The following is a 16,145-nucleotide window of genomic DNA, read 5'->3' as shown; positions in this document are numbered from 1 at the left end:
TAGCATTTGAGGTATTTTATTGATATAGCAATCTTATTTCAAAATGGCATTATTACAAAATGTAAAAATCCAGCTAAACCAGAAAAACACAGATTATTTTTCCTGGGCCTTCAAACTCATTGGTCTTATCTTCCAAATTCACCAAAATTACAATTTCCATTGCTGGCCTTTTAAACTGGTGCAAGATGTGCCAGAATGGCCTTGTATAGATAAATACATTAAGATAGGTAAAAGCTGTAAAGCTAACTGCATGCAACAGGTTCTACCTGGAAAAATCCCCTTGAAGATAATCATGAGATCTAAAGAGCAATGCAGAAGCAAGAGTTCTGTTTTAGTCATCTTTGTCTTTTGCTCCATGTTTCAGGATGCGTGTGAACTCAATGTAATTGAAATTGCCCTTTTTATCAATTGGTGCCTCTCTAAACAGCTCATCAACTTCTTCATCTGTAAACCTGTCTCCCATTGTTGTCAACAATTCTCTCAAGTAGTCTTCTTGAATGACGCCTAGAAATGTGAAAAGATTTCAAGAGAGAATTTTAGTAGAAGAAGTTTTAGTATAACGTATTATACACAAAAAATTCAAAATTAATCAAAAGGCTTTATTAAAAGTGCTCTTAAGGGCTTTTAAAATTTTACTGTTTCAGTAGTTATTTATATTTTAGGAAATAAGTAATGACATGAACAAATAAAATGTTTGTAGTTATTTAGAAAACGCAATTACTACTAAATACGCAATTATTACTAAATAATTAGCATTTTTTTCTATTCTAAATAAACTGTGGATTCAAAATCACTGTTTGCATGAGCAGAAGTATGAAGTCTTATAGAATTCGATTATGTCAGTTATGGCTGTCACCAAATTAAAGTTATGACTGAGATCTTAAACTATTTTAGTAAATGGCCTTGTTACTGGAAACAATAAAGTAAAATGTGAATAATACTGTGATATCATTATCAAGCAGCTGAATTTATCAGAGAAGCAAGGATCAGTAATTTCCAATTCTGACTGCGAAACCAAATGATTTCTTCCCTGAACAAGAAGAGTTTCCATTTTTAAAATCATCCCTACCAAACCATTCCTTTGCAGGAAATATCCCTAATTTTTGCAGTTTTAAAAATTTAATGTCACAGCGTTGCTTTTTAACCACATATTTTGCCATAGTGTCAGAAGGTGTTACATTCCTTTGCCTTGAACTTGTGTATAATTTTACACATAACTAACCAAGATTATATAATCAAACTCAAAAGCTATGAAATTATTTGTGATACTGTGTGGTTTCTTACCTGTTGCTTCTTCATCAAAACATGCGAAGGCGTTCCTGATTACATCTTCTGGATCAGTGCCATTTAACTTTTCACCAAACATTGTGAGAAACATAGTGAAGTTTATGGGTCCTGGAGCCTCGTTCATCATGGCATCTAGATATTCATCAGTTGGATTTTTCCCTACAATCAATTAACATTTAAAATTGAGCACATCAATAGTTGGAGGGTTATATTTCAAGGTGCAGCTCTAAAGTATTAAATAAAAATTCCTTACACTTTAACAGGGAGTAAGTTAGCTAGAAGAAACATAACTGAAATAAAATAGAAAAAGTGATTACCAAGTGAAGCAAGCATATCATGCAGATCTTCTTTGTCAATAAAACCATCTCTGTTTTGATCAATCATGTTGAATGCCTCTTTAAATTCTTGAATCTGTGACTGATCAAACATAGCAAATACATTGGACGTAGCACGCTGAGGGCGCTTCTTAGTAGTCTTTGTCTTTGCTCTTTTGCTTGACATGTTGGCTGCTAGACTCTAGGAGGCAAAAAAATCATTGAAGTAAGGAACAGTAGAGAAAGGAAGCAACAATCTAATTTCAAGGCTGTTTAGCTTAATTTAACAATTCATCATCACCACAGTTACAATTTGTTCTAAACAGAGAAGTCTTCACTGTAAAGCATGTTAGGAAAAACAAAAATAGTATGAAGAAAAAGCCAACATGCTGTATTAAAATATTTTAAAAATGAAATTTAAATAACATGTTACTCCCTGAACTTTATAGACGTTCATACCCCGTAACATTCTTGTTTTATTTATGCTTTACGGATAAAGTAGGAGAGAGTGTGTAATTTTACAGACCCGATAGCTCATAACGGTATAGATTTGGGAATGCTGAACCAACTGAAAACAAGTTCATAAATGAAGATCAATCTGTTTTCAGCTAACCACTAAAATGTTTTGATTCCTTTGCTGTTAAATCAAATAGTGCTGAATTTTTAACTGAATTAGAAAATAAGTATTAAAAACTATTTAAGAATTAAAACACTTTTTGAAATCACATTTCTGGATTTAATTTATGTACTAGAGAAAAACCTTACCATGATTCAAAATAGATTACAGCCCAATGGTTTAGTCAAACTTCAGACAGCAGGAAAAGATGCTACTGCTGGTTATATATTGAAAGGGAAGAACTATAAATAGGTAATCCTGATATCATCCACTGATTAACTTCACAAATTTAAACTTGTGTTCCATCTATTACAACAGTCCCCTGACATATAAGAACACAAATTACTGTCTGACTAAAAATAAGCCCATGCACAAGTCACCCAGCAAACATTCATTACTCCATAGCTAGAATAGCCAACAAGCATAATGTTTAGAATCTTCCATTCAAATATCTTCAACTTTCTTTCAGATATTAAATGATCTAAGTTGAAGTTACTAAAATTAAAAAGATTCATATTTTTCCGCAGTCAGTTAGATATAAAATTTCTTCAAGAGTAATTGCATACACCTACTGCTCCAATATTATTCGGGAGACTACTATTTTATTTCACTAAAATCTTATTTATTCAGCACCATACAGTAACATATGCTGCAGACAGGAAACATTGGTATTCTACATTTTCTGAATAAATGTCAAAATAGCTGAGGAAAAACTGATGTGAAAAAATATTTTAAAAAATTACTGCAATGGATGTTATTACAAGAACTGACATTAGAAATCCAATCACATGCTAAACTTGTCTCTGGACAATCACTCTACCATCAATTTTTTTTTTAAATCATTCAAGACTTTTAAAAAATATTTAAAATTATGACAAATAACCAAACTATAGATTGTCGTCAGCTTACAACTGTTTGTTTAATGACTGTTGGAAGTTAATAATGGCACTGAAAAAAGTGACATGGCCGGTTCCCACATTTACAACTGTGGCAGTATCCCCATTATCACATGATTAAAATTTAGTTACTTGGCAACCGTTGCACTGTTCCAGGGCCATGTGGTCACCATTTGTAACCTTCCCAGCTGGCTTCCAACAAAGTCAATGAGAGAAGCCAGAGTTGCTTAGCAACCACACGATTCACTTAGCAACTGTGGCAAAAAAATGACACAAAATGGGGCAAAACTCAATAACTGCTTTGCTAAGCAACAGACATTTTGGGCTCAATTGTGGTAGTACATTAAGGACTAGCTGTGTAAAGAACTACAACTAGTACTCTGGAAAATCATTAAAATTCCTTTTCAACATAAATGTAAATATAAAGTCTGGTTACCATAATTAAGATAGATTTAATCTTAGAAATTTATAACTTCCAAATATTTTTATTTTTTATGTAAAATTTAAAAAAAATGCAAACTAGAATAGGGCAAAGCTAAACAGAACAAAAACAATCAAACAAAAAATTGCATTAAAGAAAAAAAGAAAAAAAACACATATCCCCCCCCCCAGTTGAATACTAATAAATATGTTTCAACATTAGTTTTCCCCCTTGCAAAATAGGTCTACAATATATAAGCTTCTAGAACTCTGTTTACCGAAGCAATTTGACCTATCATTTATCTACTCTTAAAAAAAAAGGTTAATAGGTAAGTCCAACACCAAGAACTAACTTCAAAACCCTCTGTTAACAATCTATTATTGCAATTTAACTCACAAAAAGTCTGCAACAGCTTCATCCATTACCGTTATTGTTTCTTATCAGTCCTTGATTGATTCTTGATAATCAAACTTTTCCTTAAAATTATACCTACGGTATTTCCATATAATTTCATTTCATTCCCCAAGTCATAGATCTCTGTTGTAAGTATTTCCACAGCATGCATTTTTTTAAAAAGTGCACGAATTTTCTTAAGAAAGTCCAATTCATTACTGATCCATCATCACCCCTTCAGACTTCTTTACCAAAGCTTTAAGTTTCCAATAAAGTTCCTTCTCCCCCTGTCAGCAACAAATTAATTTCCAATCCATCAAATTGGCTATATCTGCGTATCTTCTTTAAGTAGATTTATAATTGTTGTTGCTTCATTTAATAGCAACAAATAGCTGTTGCTATTAAACCATTTATCTAAAAATTTTCAGAGAGAGCTTATACGTTAAAAAGCATTCTTATTTTGAAGAAGTTCAAGAAAGCTTTTGTTATTTTCATTTTTAATGTAGTTCATGAACATAGGCATTTCCTCTTAAGGACAGTCTGTTCCACTACTGGCTAACCGCAGGAAGGTTTGAGATAATTTTCCCCGCTATAGAGAACAAATAGAAGAGACAAAGGGAAAAGTTCCTATCTCTTAAAAAAAAGGACCAGAGAGATATTAAGAAATAAAGTACAGTAAAACAGCAAAGCTCTCATAAAAACTGGTAAAATACAAATTCCTTACTGCAAGAGTCTAGAGTACATCAGATTGCATTCACCAGAAAAGAAGAAATCAACTTTCATGTGGCAAAAGCAAAAGTATTTGCTACTCCAAAAACAAAGTAAAAGTCATTTTAAAAATCACATTTATAATTCAGCAAGGCCTGGCTTCTGCATTCAACCAGATGTTTAGCATTTAAAATGTAAGTCAGAAATCAAAAGAAAACAATTTCAAAAGGCGATGTTAAAGAAAAAATGCATTTAAAAATCTGAACAAGTGATAGGAAAAGATGGAGACTCCGACTCTCTGGCCATTCTGACCATGAATTGCAACCACTAGGTTTTCTCAATACAGGCAAATAATTGTGTCATCTGAGAGTCATCTGGGGTTGTTCCTAGTTGGTTCCATTAAAATCTGGGCAGCATATGCAAAAAAACCAGTTTTGCCAGCAAAATCAACTATTTGTCAGCAAAAGAAAAAACTTCCAGTCACTCAGGGCACCATTTTCAGAGGATCCTGATCACTAAATATCTTATAATGATTGGGACTATATAAATTAATTAAAATTAGAAAGCTGGCAGTAAACATTCCTATTTTTTTATATACACAATCTTAAGGAACATTTTTCTTTTAGGAAATTTAGGAACATTTTGTCTGTATAACTTAAAGTAACTAAAACTCCAACATAAATATTTTATAACTAAGAATGTAGTAAAACATTTTTTTATTTGTTTGTATCCCGTCTTCATTATTTTACAAATAATTCAAGGCAGCAAACTTATGTAACACACTATTCTCTTCCTATTTTCCCCACTTCAACTCTGTGAAGTGGGGTGGGCTGAAAGAGAGTGACTGGCCCAAAGTCACTCAGCTGGCTTTCATACCTCCTAAGGTGGGATTAAAACTCCTGCTTTCTAGTCTGATGCCTTATGCACTAAACCAGAGTGTCAAACTCAAGGCCCATGGGCCACATCCAGCCCACGGGTGCTTAAAACTGGCCTGCAGTGCCTCTGCCAGCAAAAATTCAGCTCTGGAAAGGCCATTTTCACTGGCAGAGAGTTGCAGGAGGTCATCACAGCTGAAAACTGAGCTCAGGAACCTGTTTTCGCTAGCAGAGCACTCACGCCACCACAGGCGCCCCCAACACGAGTGATATTGAGCTGGCCATGCCCATTCCAGCCGCCTGAGGTCAAACACAACTCTGATACGGCCATCAATAAAATCGAATTTGACACCCCTGCACTGGACCAAAGATGTAAGATGTATCTTAATCTATTAATAGCCAGGGGATTAATAACTCTTCTTATAATCAAATATTTTAGCCAATTTTAAATTATCAGAATTCTAGAAGGTAAATGTAATGAAGTGTACTCCTATTCAGGAGTGTCCATTAATCAGTCACCACCTCTCCCCCCCCCCTTTCCTTTAATCATTATAGCTTATACTAAATGAGCATACTCAGTCCGTGCTGGCCTCTTTTAGTGATATCCTTTCTCCTCAGTATTTCCCTTTTAAATTATTTTTGTGTTTCTGAAAACCCCAAGATCCCAACGACAGTACTGATACCTCCGTCTTATGAGTGAATAACATCTTTTCAGCAGCTGAGTGTCAAAAGCACTGAAATATGATTTCTAAATATGAGGCTTTATAATCAAATGATACTATTTCTACCACATGGTTTTCTGATTTCTCTTCCTTGAAAACAACCAGCATTTTAAGCCTAGTGGGTGCATTTAAATCTTAAGTGAGTTCTTATATTAAAAAAAAAAGCTTTGGATGCTGGGACTCTGCTAATACTGCCATATAGTGTATAGATTATGCATTTCAGTAACATTGGCTTTGCAATTAAACAGAAAGAATAGATTATTACTCTTATCAAAATGTAATGAAATGTGAACTGCATCTGACTGTCAAAGTATAAACCACTTTTAACCTCATTGCCTTTTATTCCAAATTATAACTGACTTGGATTACAATTTGTTCTGTTTGGAGTTCTATAAAAAGCATTTTGTAAGTGATCATCAGAAAAGCTTTCTTTTTCAAAGTGGTGGTACAGGAGAAGCATTAATGATTTTGAACTTCTGAGTGTAGGTAAATCTACGAACATTAAGTGTCTTGCCATTAGATTTCAAATGTGCTGCACGATAGCACAAAACAATACCCAATCAATCTGTACAGATAATCCTTGATTTACGATCACAATTGAGCCCCAGATTTCTGTTGCTAAGTGAAACATTTGTTAAGTGAATTTTGCTCATTTTATGACCTTTCTTGCAACAGTTGTTAAGTGAATCATTGCAGTTATTAAGTTAATAATACGGTTGTTAAATGAATCTGGTTTCCCCATTGAATTTGCCTGTAAGGACACAAAAGGGGATTACATGACCCTTGGACACTGCAACTGTCATAAATATGAGTCAGTTGCCAAGCATCTGAATTTTGATCATGTGACCATAGGGATGCTGCAATGGTTAAAAGTGTGAAAAACAGTCGTAAGTATTTTTTTTCAGTGCTGTTGTAATTTTGAATGGTCACGAACTGTTGTTAAGTTGAGGACCGCCTGCATTCATTTAAAACTTTATTTTCCAGAATGCAAGAGGCATGAAACTACCTACTATCTCTCCAGATTGTGTTCACTATACAGAATTTGAGATTAGGGCTCGGAAGATAGAATAAGCCTATTTTGTTAGAAACTATTTTAAAAAAAAATGTTTTTAGAATTGGGCTTGCCATAGCAATCAATGCTGTAACTGGAAACCAGCAGAGTGCACATTGTCTTTAACATGGCTTCCTTTGGAATGTGCTAAGAAGAATGAGCTAAAAGAGCTGGGAAAATATTTCAAATTCCTCACTACCATCAGCACATTTTTAGAGCCTTAAGGTTTTCCAGACTTATTTTTTCCCCAGTTATTTTCACACAGAAACAACAAACATCTTGTGTTAAATTCTATGAATTCTAATACAGATCAGTTTTATAATTATTCTGAGCTTGTTTTCATGAAAATACTATGCATGTACGTTCACAATGAGTGACAAAGATGTATCTATGCCCAATTTGAATACAAAAATCATATTTTAGGTCATTTTAGAACAAATCAGATTCTCAAGTGTTATTGATTATTCATTCCTTAAAAGAATAGAACAGAGAAACGTCTTCCATAAAATAGGTGTGCAGGTAGTCCTCAATTCACAAATTTGTTTAGTGACCATTTGAAGTTACAACAACCTTTAAAAAAGTGGTTTATGACCATTCTTCACACTTATTACTGTTGTAGTTCATGTGATCAAAATTCAGACACTTGGCAACTGACTCACACTTATGACAGTTGCAGTGCCCCAAGGTCACTTTTTGCAACCTTCTGATAAGCAAAATCAATAGGGAAGTCAGATTCGCTTTACAACCATGTTGCTAGCTTAACAACTGCAATGATTAAGAAAGATAATAAAATGGGGAAAAACTCACTCAACAACTGTTTCACTTAGCAACAGAAATTTTGGGCTCAATTGTGGATGTTAGTCAAGGACTACCTATACAGGGTGGTATGTTCTGCACACACAGACTAATTTATATAGCAATTTATAGAGTACTTTTTCTTCCACCTAATGCCTGCTAGATGTATTGGGATGGCAAATTCCACAGTTCCCAGCCAGCATAAATAGTAGCCAAACTGGAAGGAGAATCTGGGACTTGTAGTGTTATTCTCAACCCCAACCCCTGAGGTTGTAAGAGCACTATTAGGGTTTCTTTTTTTAAAAAAAAAACCACATCCAATTAACAAAATAAAGGCAATATGCAAACTTCTATTTTCTACTTTCATTTTTCTTTCAAGATCTGTGAAAGGATGCAACCAAAAACATCCAGAACACTTTTATTGCTCAAAGAATACAGATAGTTCTCATGTAACAGCCACAATACACTGAATGCAGTAATTAAGTAAAACATTACAATATCTAGGCCCAACATGTCAGTCTTGCTGGGCTCATTAAGCACAAAGTTATATGCCCACAACTTGCAACTTCCTGTAGTTTCCCCACTCACTGCTTGTCAGAAGCCAGTTCCCCAGATTGCAAAGAGGATGCTATGAGCGCTAAATAAATTCAGACAGTTGGTTCTTAAGCATCCCAAACTGTGATAACATGGATGTTCTGACCATCTTAAATCATAAACTTACTGTTTCAGTAAGTTTGAATGGTTAATAGGCAGAACAATCATTAACCAAAGATTAAGTGTAACTGAAAGTGGATCTCCTCTGATATTGTAACTTCTGCACTGCATTGATGACTTTTTGAAGTTTTCTGAAATGCAGTGCTTTGGTTGGATCCACCTACTACTACACTACACTGTGGATTTCTGCAACTATACCTTGAGTAAATGAAACTAAAACATGCATCCGAAAGGCCTCCTTTCAGATGCATTTGACAGATTTACCCAAAGCAGAAATGTGGCTTTTCGCTAGGAAAAGAAAAACCTGCACCGTCTCATAGCAAGAGGTCTGAGGAAACCACCAACTTTTACACAATACCCTTTGTTAGGAAATACGGTCAAGCAGAAAGAAGCAACAGCAGCACCGAGTCTGCTTTGGGGGGGGGGGGGTCAAAGCGCTCCGAAAAGTATTTGGTTCAGGAAATTATCCCATAAACTTCTTGGTCAACTCCAACCGTTTCCTTACAACACCAGATCAGCCTTCGTGGGTATTTTAAGGTGGTTAGCTTGTTTCCAGGCTTCTAGTTTTACCCGATCCAGATACCATCGCCCCCATCACACTCAACAAGCTCTGCTCTGCTGCGGATGATGGGGGCGGAGTCCCCATCCATCCAGCGAAGACCAAGCAGGCTCTTCAAAGCATTCAGAAACAGCTTCAACTTGCCTCCCCCCACTTCGGTCAAGACCAGATAACCCCGCCAAGACCGGAGATCGGTCGTCCAACCCCCCCTTTCCTGTTCGACTCAATGCCCTAATCCAGCCGCCACCCCGTCCCAGGACTCGCTGCCGAGAGAAACCAACCTCCGAACTCCCGGCTGCCGAGATCTCCCCAGCCGTTCAAAAGTAACCGAAGCCGAACTTCACAACCGCAGCGGAGAAACGGGAGGGGCGGGGAGAGACCCACAGGGGGAACCTGCCGCCTTCCCCTCTCCGCATCCGTCATTCCAGCTCCCTCTCGCAAACGAGTCTGCCCACCAACCCAACCGTCTCCGGTTTCTCTCACCTCGACTCTAACGGAAGAAATTCGGTGCCGATGGATCGCGGTAAAGGACGAGCGGCCGTTCGAACCAAGGAAACCAACAGCCTCGACACTTCCGGAGAGCGCGACGGAGGTAGAAACCACTGCCGTAGCTAGAGGAGGAGAAAGGGGAGCCAAATAGAATTAGACGGTGCAGTCGGTGAAAAAAAGCATAGACTGCCTAGTGCTAAGGCACACAGCAACTACAGATTTGTTTTCTTCTAAATTTAGATACGTGCTGGAGCTCAAAAATCCAATAGGAAAGGAGTGGCTGGTCCAAACACTTCCCTCCGGTTTTTTTTACTATTGATTTGGTACAGTCCTATCTGCTCGCCGCATTCCAGGAGACGGGGTGTGGCTAAAATGGGAAGGAGAACTTGGGGGCGCATGCGCGAGTGCGCCTGATGACCTTGTAAGGGAATTGAAACTCTTTTCCTGTTCAGCCGTAGTGGGTAGGGCGCTGGTGACGTCAAGAGTTTCGCGCGGGCCAAGCTGACGTGTTGAAGTCGCATTCCCTGAGAGGGGGAGGGGGAGAGGGAGAGGGGAGCGCAGCTTTATCTGAATGGAGCGGGAAGCTCCCCTTGCAGGGTTTTAAGCTTTCCCGCTCTTTAGCGATCTTCCTTCGGTACTAAGAGGTTCCCTCTGCTCTTCCCAGTTATTTTTTGAGTACCGGAAGGTTGATCCAAGGGACGCCCCATAAAATGACTATAAACAAGATTTGGTTAGTGACTAGTCTAAAGAAAAGAAGAATTAGGGGCGACATGATATCAATAACACTTATATACCACTTCACAGTGCTTCACAGCCCTCTCTAAGCGGTTTACAGAGTCAGCATATTGCCTCCAACAATTTGGGTCCTCATTTTACCCACCTAGGAAGGCTGAGTCAACCTTGAGCCTGGTGAGATTTGGACTGTCAAATTGCAGGCAGCTGGCAGTCAGCAGAAGTAGCCTGCAGTACTGCACTCTAACCACTGTGCCACCGCTCCTCGTGATAGCAGTGTTCCAGTACTTGAGGGGCTGCCACGAAAAAGGGGGGATCAAATTATTCTCCAAAGCACTGGAGGGCAGGACAAAAAACAATGGTTGGAAACTAATCAAAGAGAGAAGCAACCTGGAATTAAGTAGAAACTTCCTAACAATGAAGACAATTAACCAATGGAACAGCTTGCCTCCAGAAATGTGGGCGCTTCATCACTGGATGTTTTTAAGAAGAGTCTAGAGCAGTGATGGCTAACCTTGGTGCCGAGTGGCCAAAGTGTGTGTGTGTGTGCGCGCAGCCCCAAAAGGCCATGTGAGCACCCCCATGCATGCGCCCCTTTGCTAAATTGTGCGTGGTCATGGCCCCTGTGATGCATTCGGTCTGCAGGCCATGAGTTTGACAGCCCTGCCCTATAGTTAATTTCTGACTTGGTGCCTTAGATTATCTTCATCCATATAATTTCATTTGTATCTTCATATTTTCCCCTTAGGATTTCCCCTTAGGATTTCATTCTTACGCTAGGCTCTGAATTTCTTCCTTCCATTTCTTTTCTTTTTTTATTTTTCATGTATACATTCACAATTATATAATCTCATAACTGTTATTAATAATATGTATTTGTAACAATTTTTCTCCCCTACAATTGACAATATAATTGAGATTGCTTTCTTACCATCCCATACACCCATCTTATTTTACAACAATCCTACTACTTCTTCCTTCCCTCCCTCCTTCCTTCCCTCCTTTCTTCTCTCCTTCTCTCCTTCCTTCCCCCTTCCTTCCCTCCCTCCTTCCCCCTTCCCTCCCTCCTTTCTTCTCTCCTTCCCTCCTTCCTTCCTTCCCTCCTTCCTTCCCTCCTTTCTTCTCTCCTCTCCTTCCTTTCCTCGTTCCTTCCCTCCTTCCTTCCCCCTTTCTTCTCTCCTTCCTTCCCTCCTTTCTTCTCTCCTTCTCTCCTTCCTTCCCTCTCTCCTTCCCTCCTTTCTTCTCTCCTCTCCTTCCTTCCCTCCTTCACTTCCTCCTTCCTTTCCCTCCTTTCTTCTCTCCTTCCTTCCCCCCTTCCTTCTCTCCTTCCTTCCTTCCTCCTCTCCTTTCCCTTCCCTCCTTCCCCTTCCTCTCCTCTGCTCTTCCCCTCTTCTTCCCTTTCTCCTACTCTTGCATTCCCTCCAATTCTTCCTCTGCTTTTCCCTGTCTCCTTTTCCTCTCCTCCCCTCCTTCCTATCTTTCCTTCTACTCCTCCCTCCATCCCCTCTATCCGTTGTTGTGTTTACATATTTTCCTCTTCAGGGGGTGACCTGATTCTCCCCCCCCCCCAATTGAAGGTTATAAAAAAAGGCAAGATTTACAAAATACAAGATACAAAAAAGAGATAAAACTCTTTACATATTTACAGCACAAACGGCGCTGTTCATCTCGCATAGTTCATCTCACCTTGCCTAGTATAAGACTAGGTTACTAATCCCATGCAGGTATTTATAACGGATTTTCCCTGTCAGATCTTCAAGTTTTTCCAACACTGTGGTGTAATAATATTACTTGTAGGTGAATTCTCACCTCTGATACATTTCTACTCTCATTTGTCACTTAGTCTTTGCGTATTGTATATTTAAGTTGTTGCTTAAGTCATTTTAAGTTAGCCAACTATCTCCTTTTATATCTTAATTCTCATTGTCTTTGTTATCAAACCATTTGTATAATTTCTCCCAGGCTTTGTAGAAGTCTGTGTCTTCTTTTTCGTTAATCCGCATTGTCAATCTATTCATTTCCGCTATTTCTAAGATTTTATTCATAACCATTGTACTAGTGGGGGCATTTTCTTTCTTCCAGCACTGTGCGTATGCGATCCTTGCTGCCGTCAAGATATGGATGAGTAGATATTGATTAGTTTTAATTATTTTTGGATCTATTATCCCTAATAGAAACATTTCCGGATTGAGGTTTAATTTAGTTGACATAATTTCATTCAGCCACCTTAGCATTCGCTTCCAATATGTCTTAGCCACCGGACACGTCCACCACATGTGGTAGTAAGTGCCCAGTGTTATTTTGCATTTCCAGCATTTGGCCGATAATTTTGTGGAAATTTTTGCCAGTCTTGTCGGAGAGAGAACATTTTGTATACATTTTCTTTGTAGGCCGTCGACTTCGTTAATTTCAGGTTCCACTCCCATACCCTTTCCCAGTCATCTAACTCAATTGTGTGGCCGATATTCTGGGCCCAGGTTACCATAACTTCTTTCACTCTTTCTGTTTCCATTTTTCGAATCAGCAAACAGTTATACATTTTCGAGATTAATTTCTCGTCTGGTCCTATTAAAATTTTATCCAATTCCTGGTCCTTGTCCTGAAAGCCAAATTGTGCTAGATCTGATTTGTACTTATTTTGTATTTGAAAGTATGGCCACCAATCAATATTTATTCCATTTCCGCCAAATTTTCCCTGGAGTTTAGTCTATTTTGATTATCTAACAGTTGTTTGTAAATAACATTTTTGTCGAAATTTATCAGATTTGGGTATATCAGGGCTTCCGTCGGGGATATCCATTTGGGTAGTTGGATATAGAATTTCCTTCTAATTTCAAGCCAATCATTAATCAGTACCCCTCTTAGATGGTGTCTTTTAAAGTAGTTATGGACTTTGTTTCCCTCACACCATAAGTAATTGTGCCACCCCCATTGCAAGTCGTGACCCTCTATCGTTAGGATTCTTTTGTTGGTTAACATTACCCACTCCTTTATCCACATTGTTGTTGCTGCTTGGTGGTATGTTTTCCATTCCGGTAGACCCATTCCACCTTGTATTCTTTTATCTTGAAGATGTTTATATTTAATCCTAGGCTTTTTGCTGTTCCACACAAAGTTTCGTACCGTTTTATCCAAATCATTATAAAAATTTTCTCCTAATTTGACCGGTGCCGTTTGAAATAAATAAAGTATTTTTGGCAAGACATTCATCTTGATTACTGCGATTCTTCCCATCAACTATCCATTTCTTATTATACTGTTTAAAAACTTTAAAAACTTTTTAAACTGAGGCATTCACATGAAGGAAAAAAGTAATGAGAAAACAGTGTTAATAAAATAATAGACATGGTCTTAAAAGAATCTCATAAAAGCTATGAGGCCGTAAACATGGGACAGATCCAAGCTTTGTCTATCCTCATCAAAACACAATATATTGAATTTCCACAGTGACGGTTAACTTTAGATACAATAGTTATTATAAACAAAGATTTTAACCAGCACACATTTTTGCTGGCCACATGACTAAGAAAGTGTTTTCAGACAGTGCTGACTCCTTGTCTAAGAAACAGAGATGAGTATCACCCCTTAGAGGCGAACATGACTGGGCAAGGGAAAACCTTTACCTTTATAACTGTTAAATGCTTTTCCCCTCAGCTATTTTACTAGCTTAAACACATTGTATTTCCCGGGAAGATCTGCCTTCCATTTCACATGATAAAGGGTGGGGTTGGAGGAATCTTTTCCTAAGCATTTCCACCATGCCTCAGTCAAGTTCCTCCACATTCATTTGAGGAATCACCCCTACCCAGTTAGATCTCCCATTAGATCTGGCAGGAGAGGCATGCTTCAGGTCCGTCTACAAGGGAATGGCATTTGTCATGGACTAGGAAGAGAGCCCTTTTTGTCTTGCCCTTTGGAACATCATCCTGGGGAGAACAGAGTGGCCTTGACCCTACTAGCCTTTTATAAGGCTTTAAATATGTGACTTTATTCAATTAGTCAATGTTGATGCAACAAAGCCCTCTTACATAGTAGTTATTTTGTAAGAATAGTCGTAGTCTGCTCTCAAAATTCCAGCACACCAAACTAATCATCAAATCATCAGTAACTTTAAATCCAGAGATAGTGTGAATATCTCAATTGTTTTTTTTTCACTATAAAATCATTACCTAATTTTATATGAGTATTTTTCTGAAGTGTATAATGATTAATATAATTTTACTGTGTAGATAAATTACATGTTGGCAAGCGTATTGACTTCATGATTCTTTTGGATAGTCTGTCATCAAAACACTATGATTTTAAAAAACAACAAAGAGGCAGGCAACAAGAAGCAGTTGACATTTTAAATAATTTTGGGGAGCAAAAAACCATTTTAAAAAGTATATTTGAAATTGTTTTGTTTACTATTTGAAAGAAAATTAGGGGATTCTTAAAAATCTATTTTAAAAATCAGATCAGTTCCCAATTATTTTACATACATCAATCTAGAAGGTAAGTTCGTCATGTCTTTACATGGAATTATTTTCCAGTTAAATGTAGATAGGATTCTGCCCTGTGAAAATAAAAAATATATACTGAAACATGTAAAACTCTTGTAGTTAATGGCAGCATTAACAACTACCAGTAATATTCCCCAAATACAATTCTTAGTCAAGAGAGAAGGTTGATTGAAAACCACAAATGTAGATATTTAATTAATGATGCATCATATGAAACAGTAATTCCCTGAGGGGGTATAGAAACGTTGGAATGAATTTCATGTGATGAGCTATACTTGTGTACAGGGAACTATGACCTTTTAAAAAGAAAATAGGTTCACAGAATATTCAAATAAAGCAATTGATGGAATCTTTATAAATCTCATCTGTAATTATAATCATATATGGAATATGCTAAGAGTGGGCCCTAAATGAAATGGAATTTTTTTGTTAATGAACTTGAACAGTCTCCTTCCTGGATCAAAATGTTTGTCTTTACTAAATATAAAAAATATGTTTCAATAGCTTGAAATGCTATATTTTAGAAATGTTCCTGCTGCATGTTAGTACAAATTTTAAGGCCTTCCCAAATATTTCATACTGAGATTATTAATATGTATTCTACCATTACAGAGGAAGTACCAAATATGTAGTTATTTAATTAAATTTCAAGGATGCTTGACTCCAGTTTTAAATATTCATTTGTAGATTACAATAGACATTACAGTATTTGTCGAAGAGAAACTTCATTAAACTGAAGTCAGCTATATAAATAGAAACACAAAGAGATGGAAAGTATACTGTATGGAAATAAAGATGACATGAGAGGTTAATACCCTTGTTTATGTCATGCCACTGTTGTTTTTAATTTAATAAGTTTTTTTTAAATGTAAACTGTTAGCTAGGTCAGGATTCCCAAGGTTTTATCAGTGTTTAGTTTTTTAAAAGTGCAATAATGACACTCAGCTACAAGTAATCCTTGGATTACAATGACATTTGGGACTGGAATTTCCATTGTTGCTAAATGATGTCATATAAATCACTTAGTGATAGCAAACTCAGCATTCCTGGTTGCCATCATAATCCCAGGAC

General features: G+C 37.2%; 1 protein-coding gene across 3 annotated transcripts; it reads right to left on the bottom strand.

Moving 5' to 3' along the window:
- Positions 1–9,994, bottom strand: LOC106544631 (myosin regulatory light polypeptide 9). Of its 3 annotated transcripts, none has more exons than XM_014060968.2 (4): positions 9,835–9,994; positions 1,605–1,803; positions 1,285–1,446; positions 1–504 (listed from the first exon to the last, which is right to left on the bottom strand). In XM_014060968.2, the coding sequence occupies exons 2-4, from the start codon at positions 1,786–1,788 to the stop codon at positions 332–334; spliced, it is 519 nt and encodes a 172-aa protein (XP_013916443.1). In that variant the 5' UTR covers positions 1,789–1,803; positions 9,835–9,994; the 3' UTR covers positions 1–331. The 3 variants fall into 3 exon arrangements, with proteins under 3 accessions (XP_013916443.1, XP_087563348.1, XP_087563347.1); XM_087707222.1 differs by lacking the exon at positions 9,835–9,994 and adding an exon at positions 9,633–9,655; XM_087707221.1 differs by lacking the exon at positions 9,835–9,994 and adding an exon at positions 2,367–2,503.
- Between the last annotated feature and the right edge of the window lie 6,151 nt (positions 9,995–16,145).

This window comes from Thamnophis sirtalis, unplaced genomic scaffold (genome assembly GCF_051295495.1).
Source record: "Thamnophis sirtalis isolate CommonGarterSnake01/CBP01778 unplaced genomic scaffold, rThaSir2_p1.2 scaffold_2, whole genome shotgun sequence".
In the NCBI taxonomy this organism is placed as follows: domain Eukaryota; kingdom Metazoa; phylum Chordata; class Lepidosauria; order Squamata; family Natricidae; genus Thamnophis; species Thamnophis sirtalis.
This window is presented reverse-complemented; position numbering and strand designations above follow the sequence as displayed.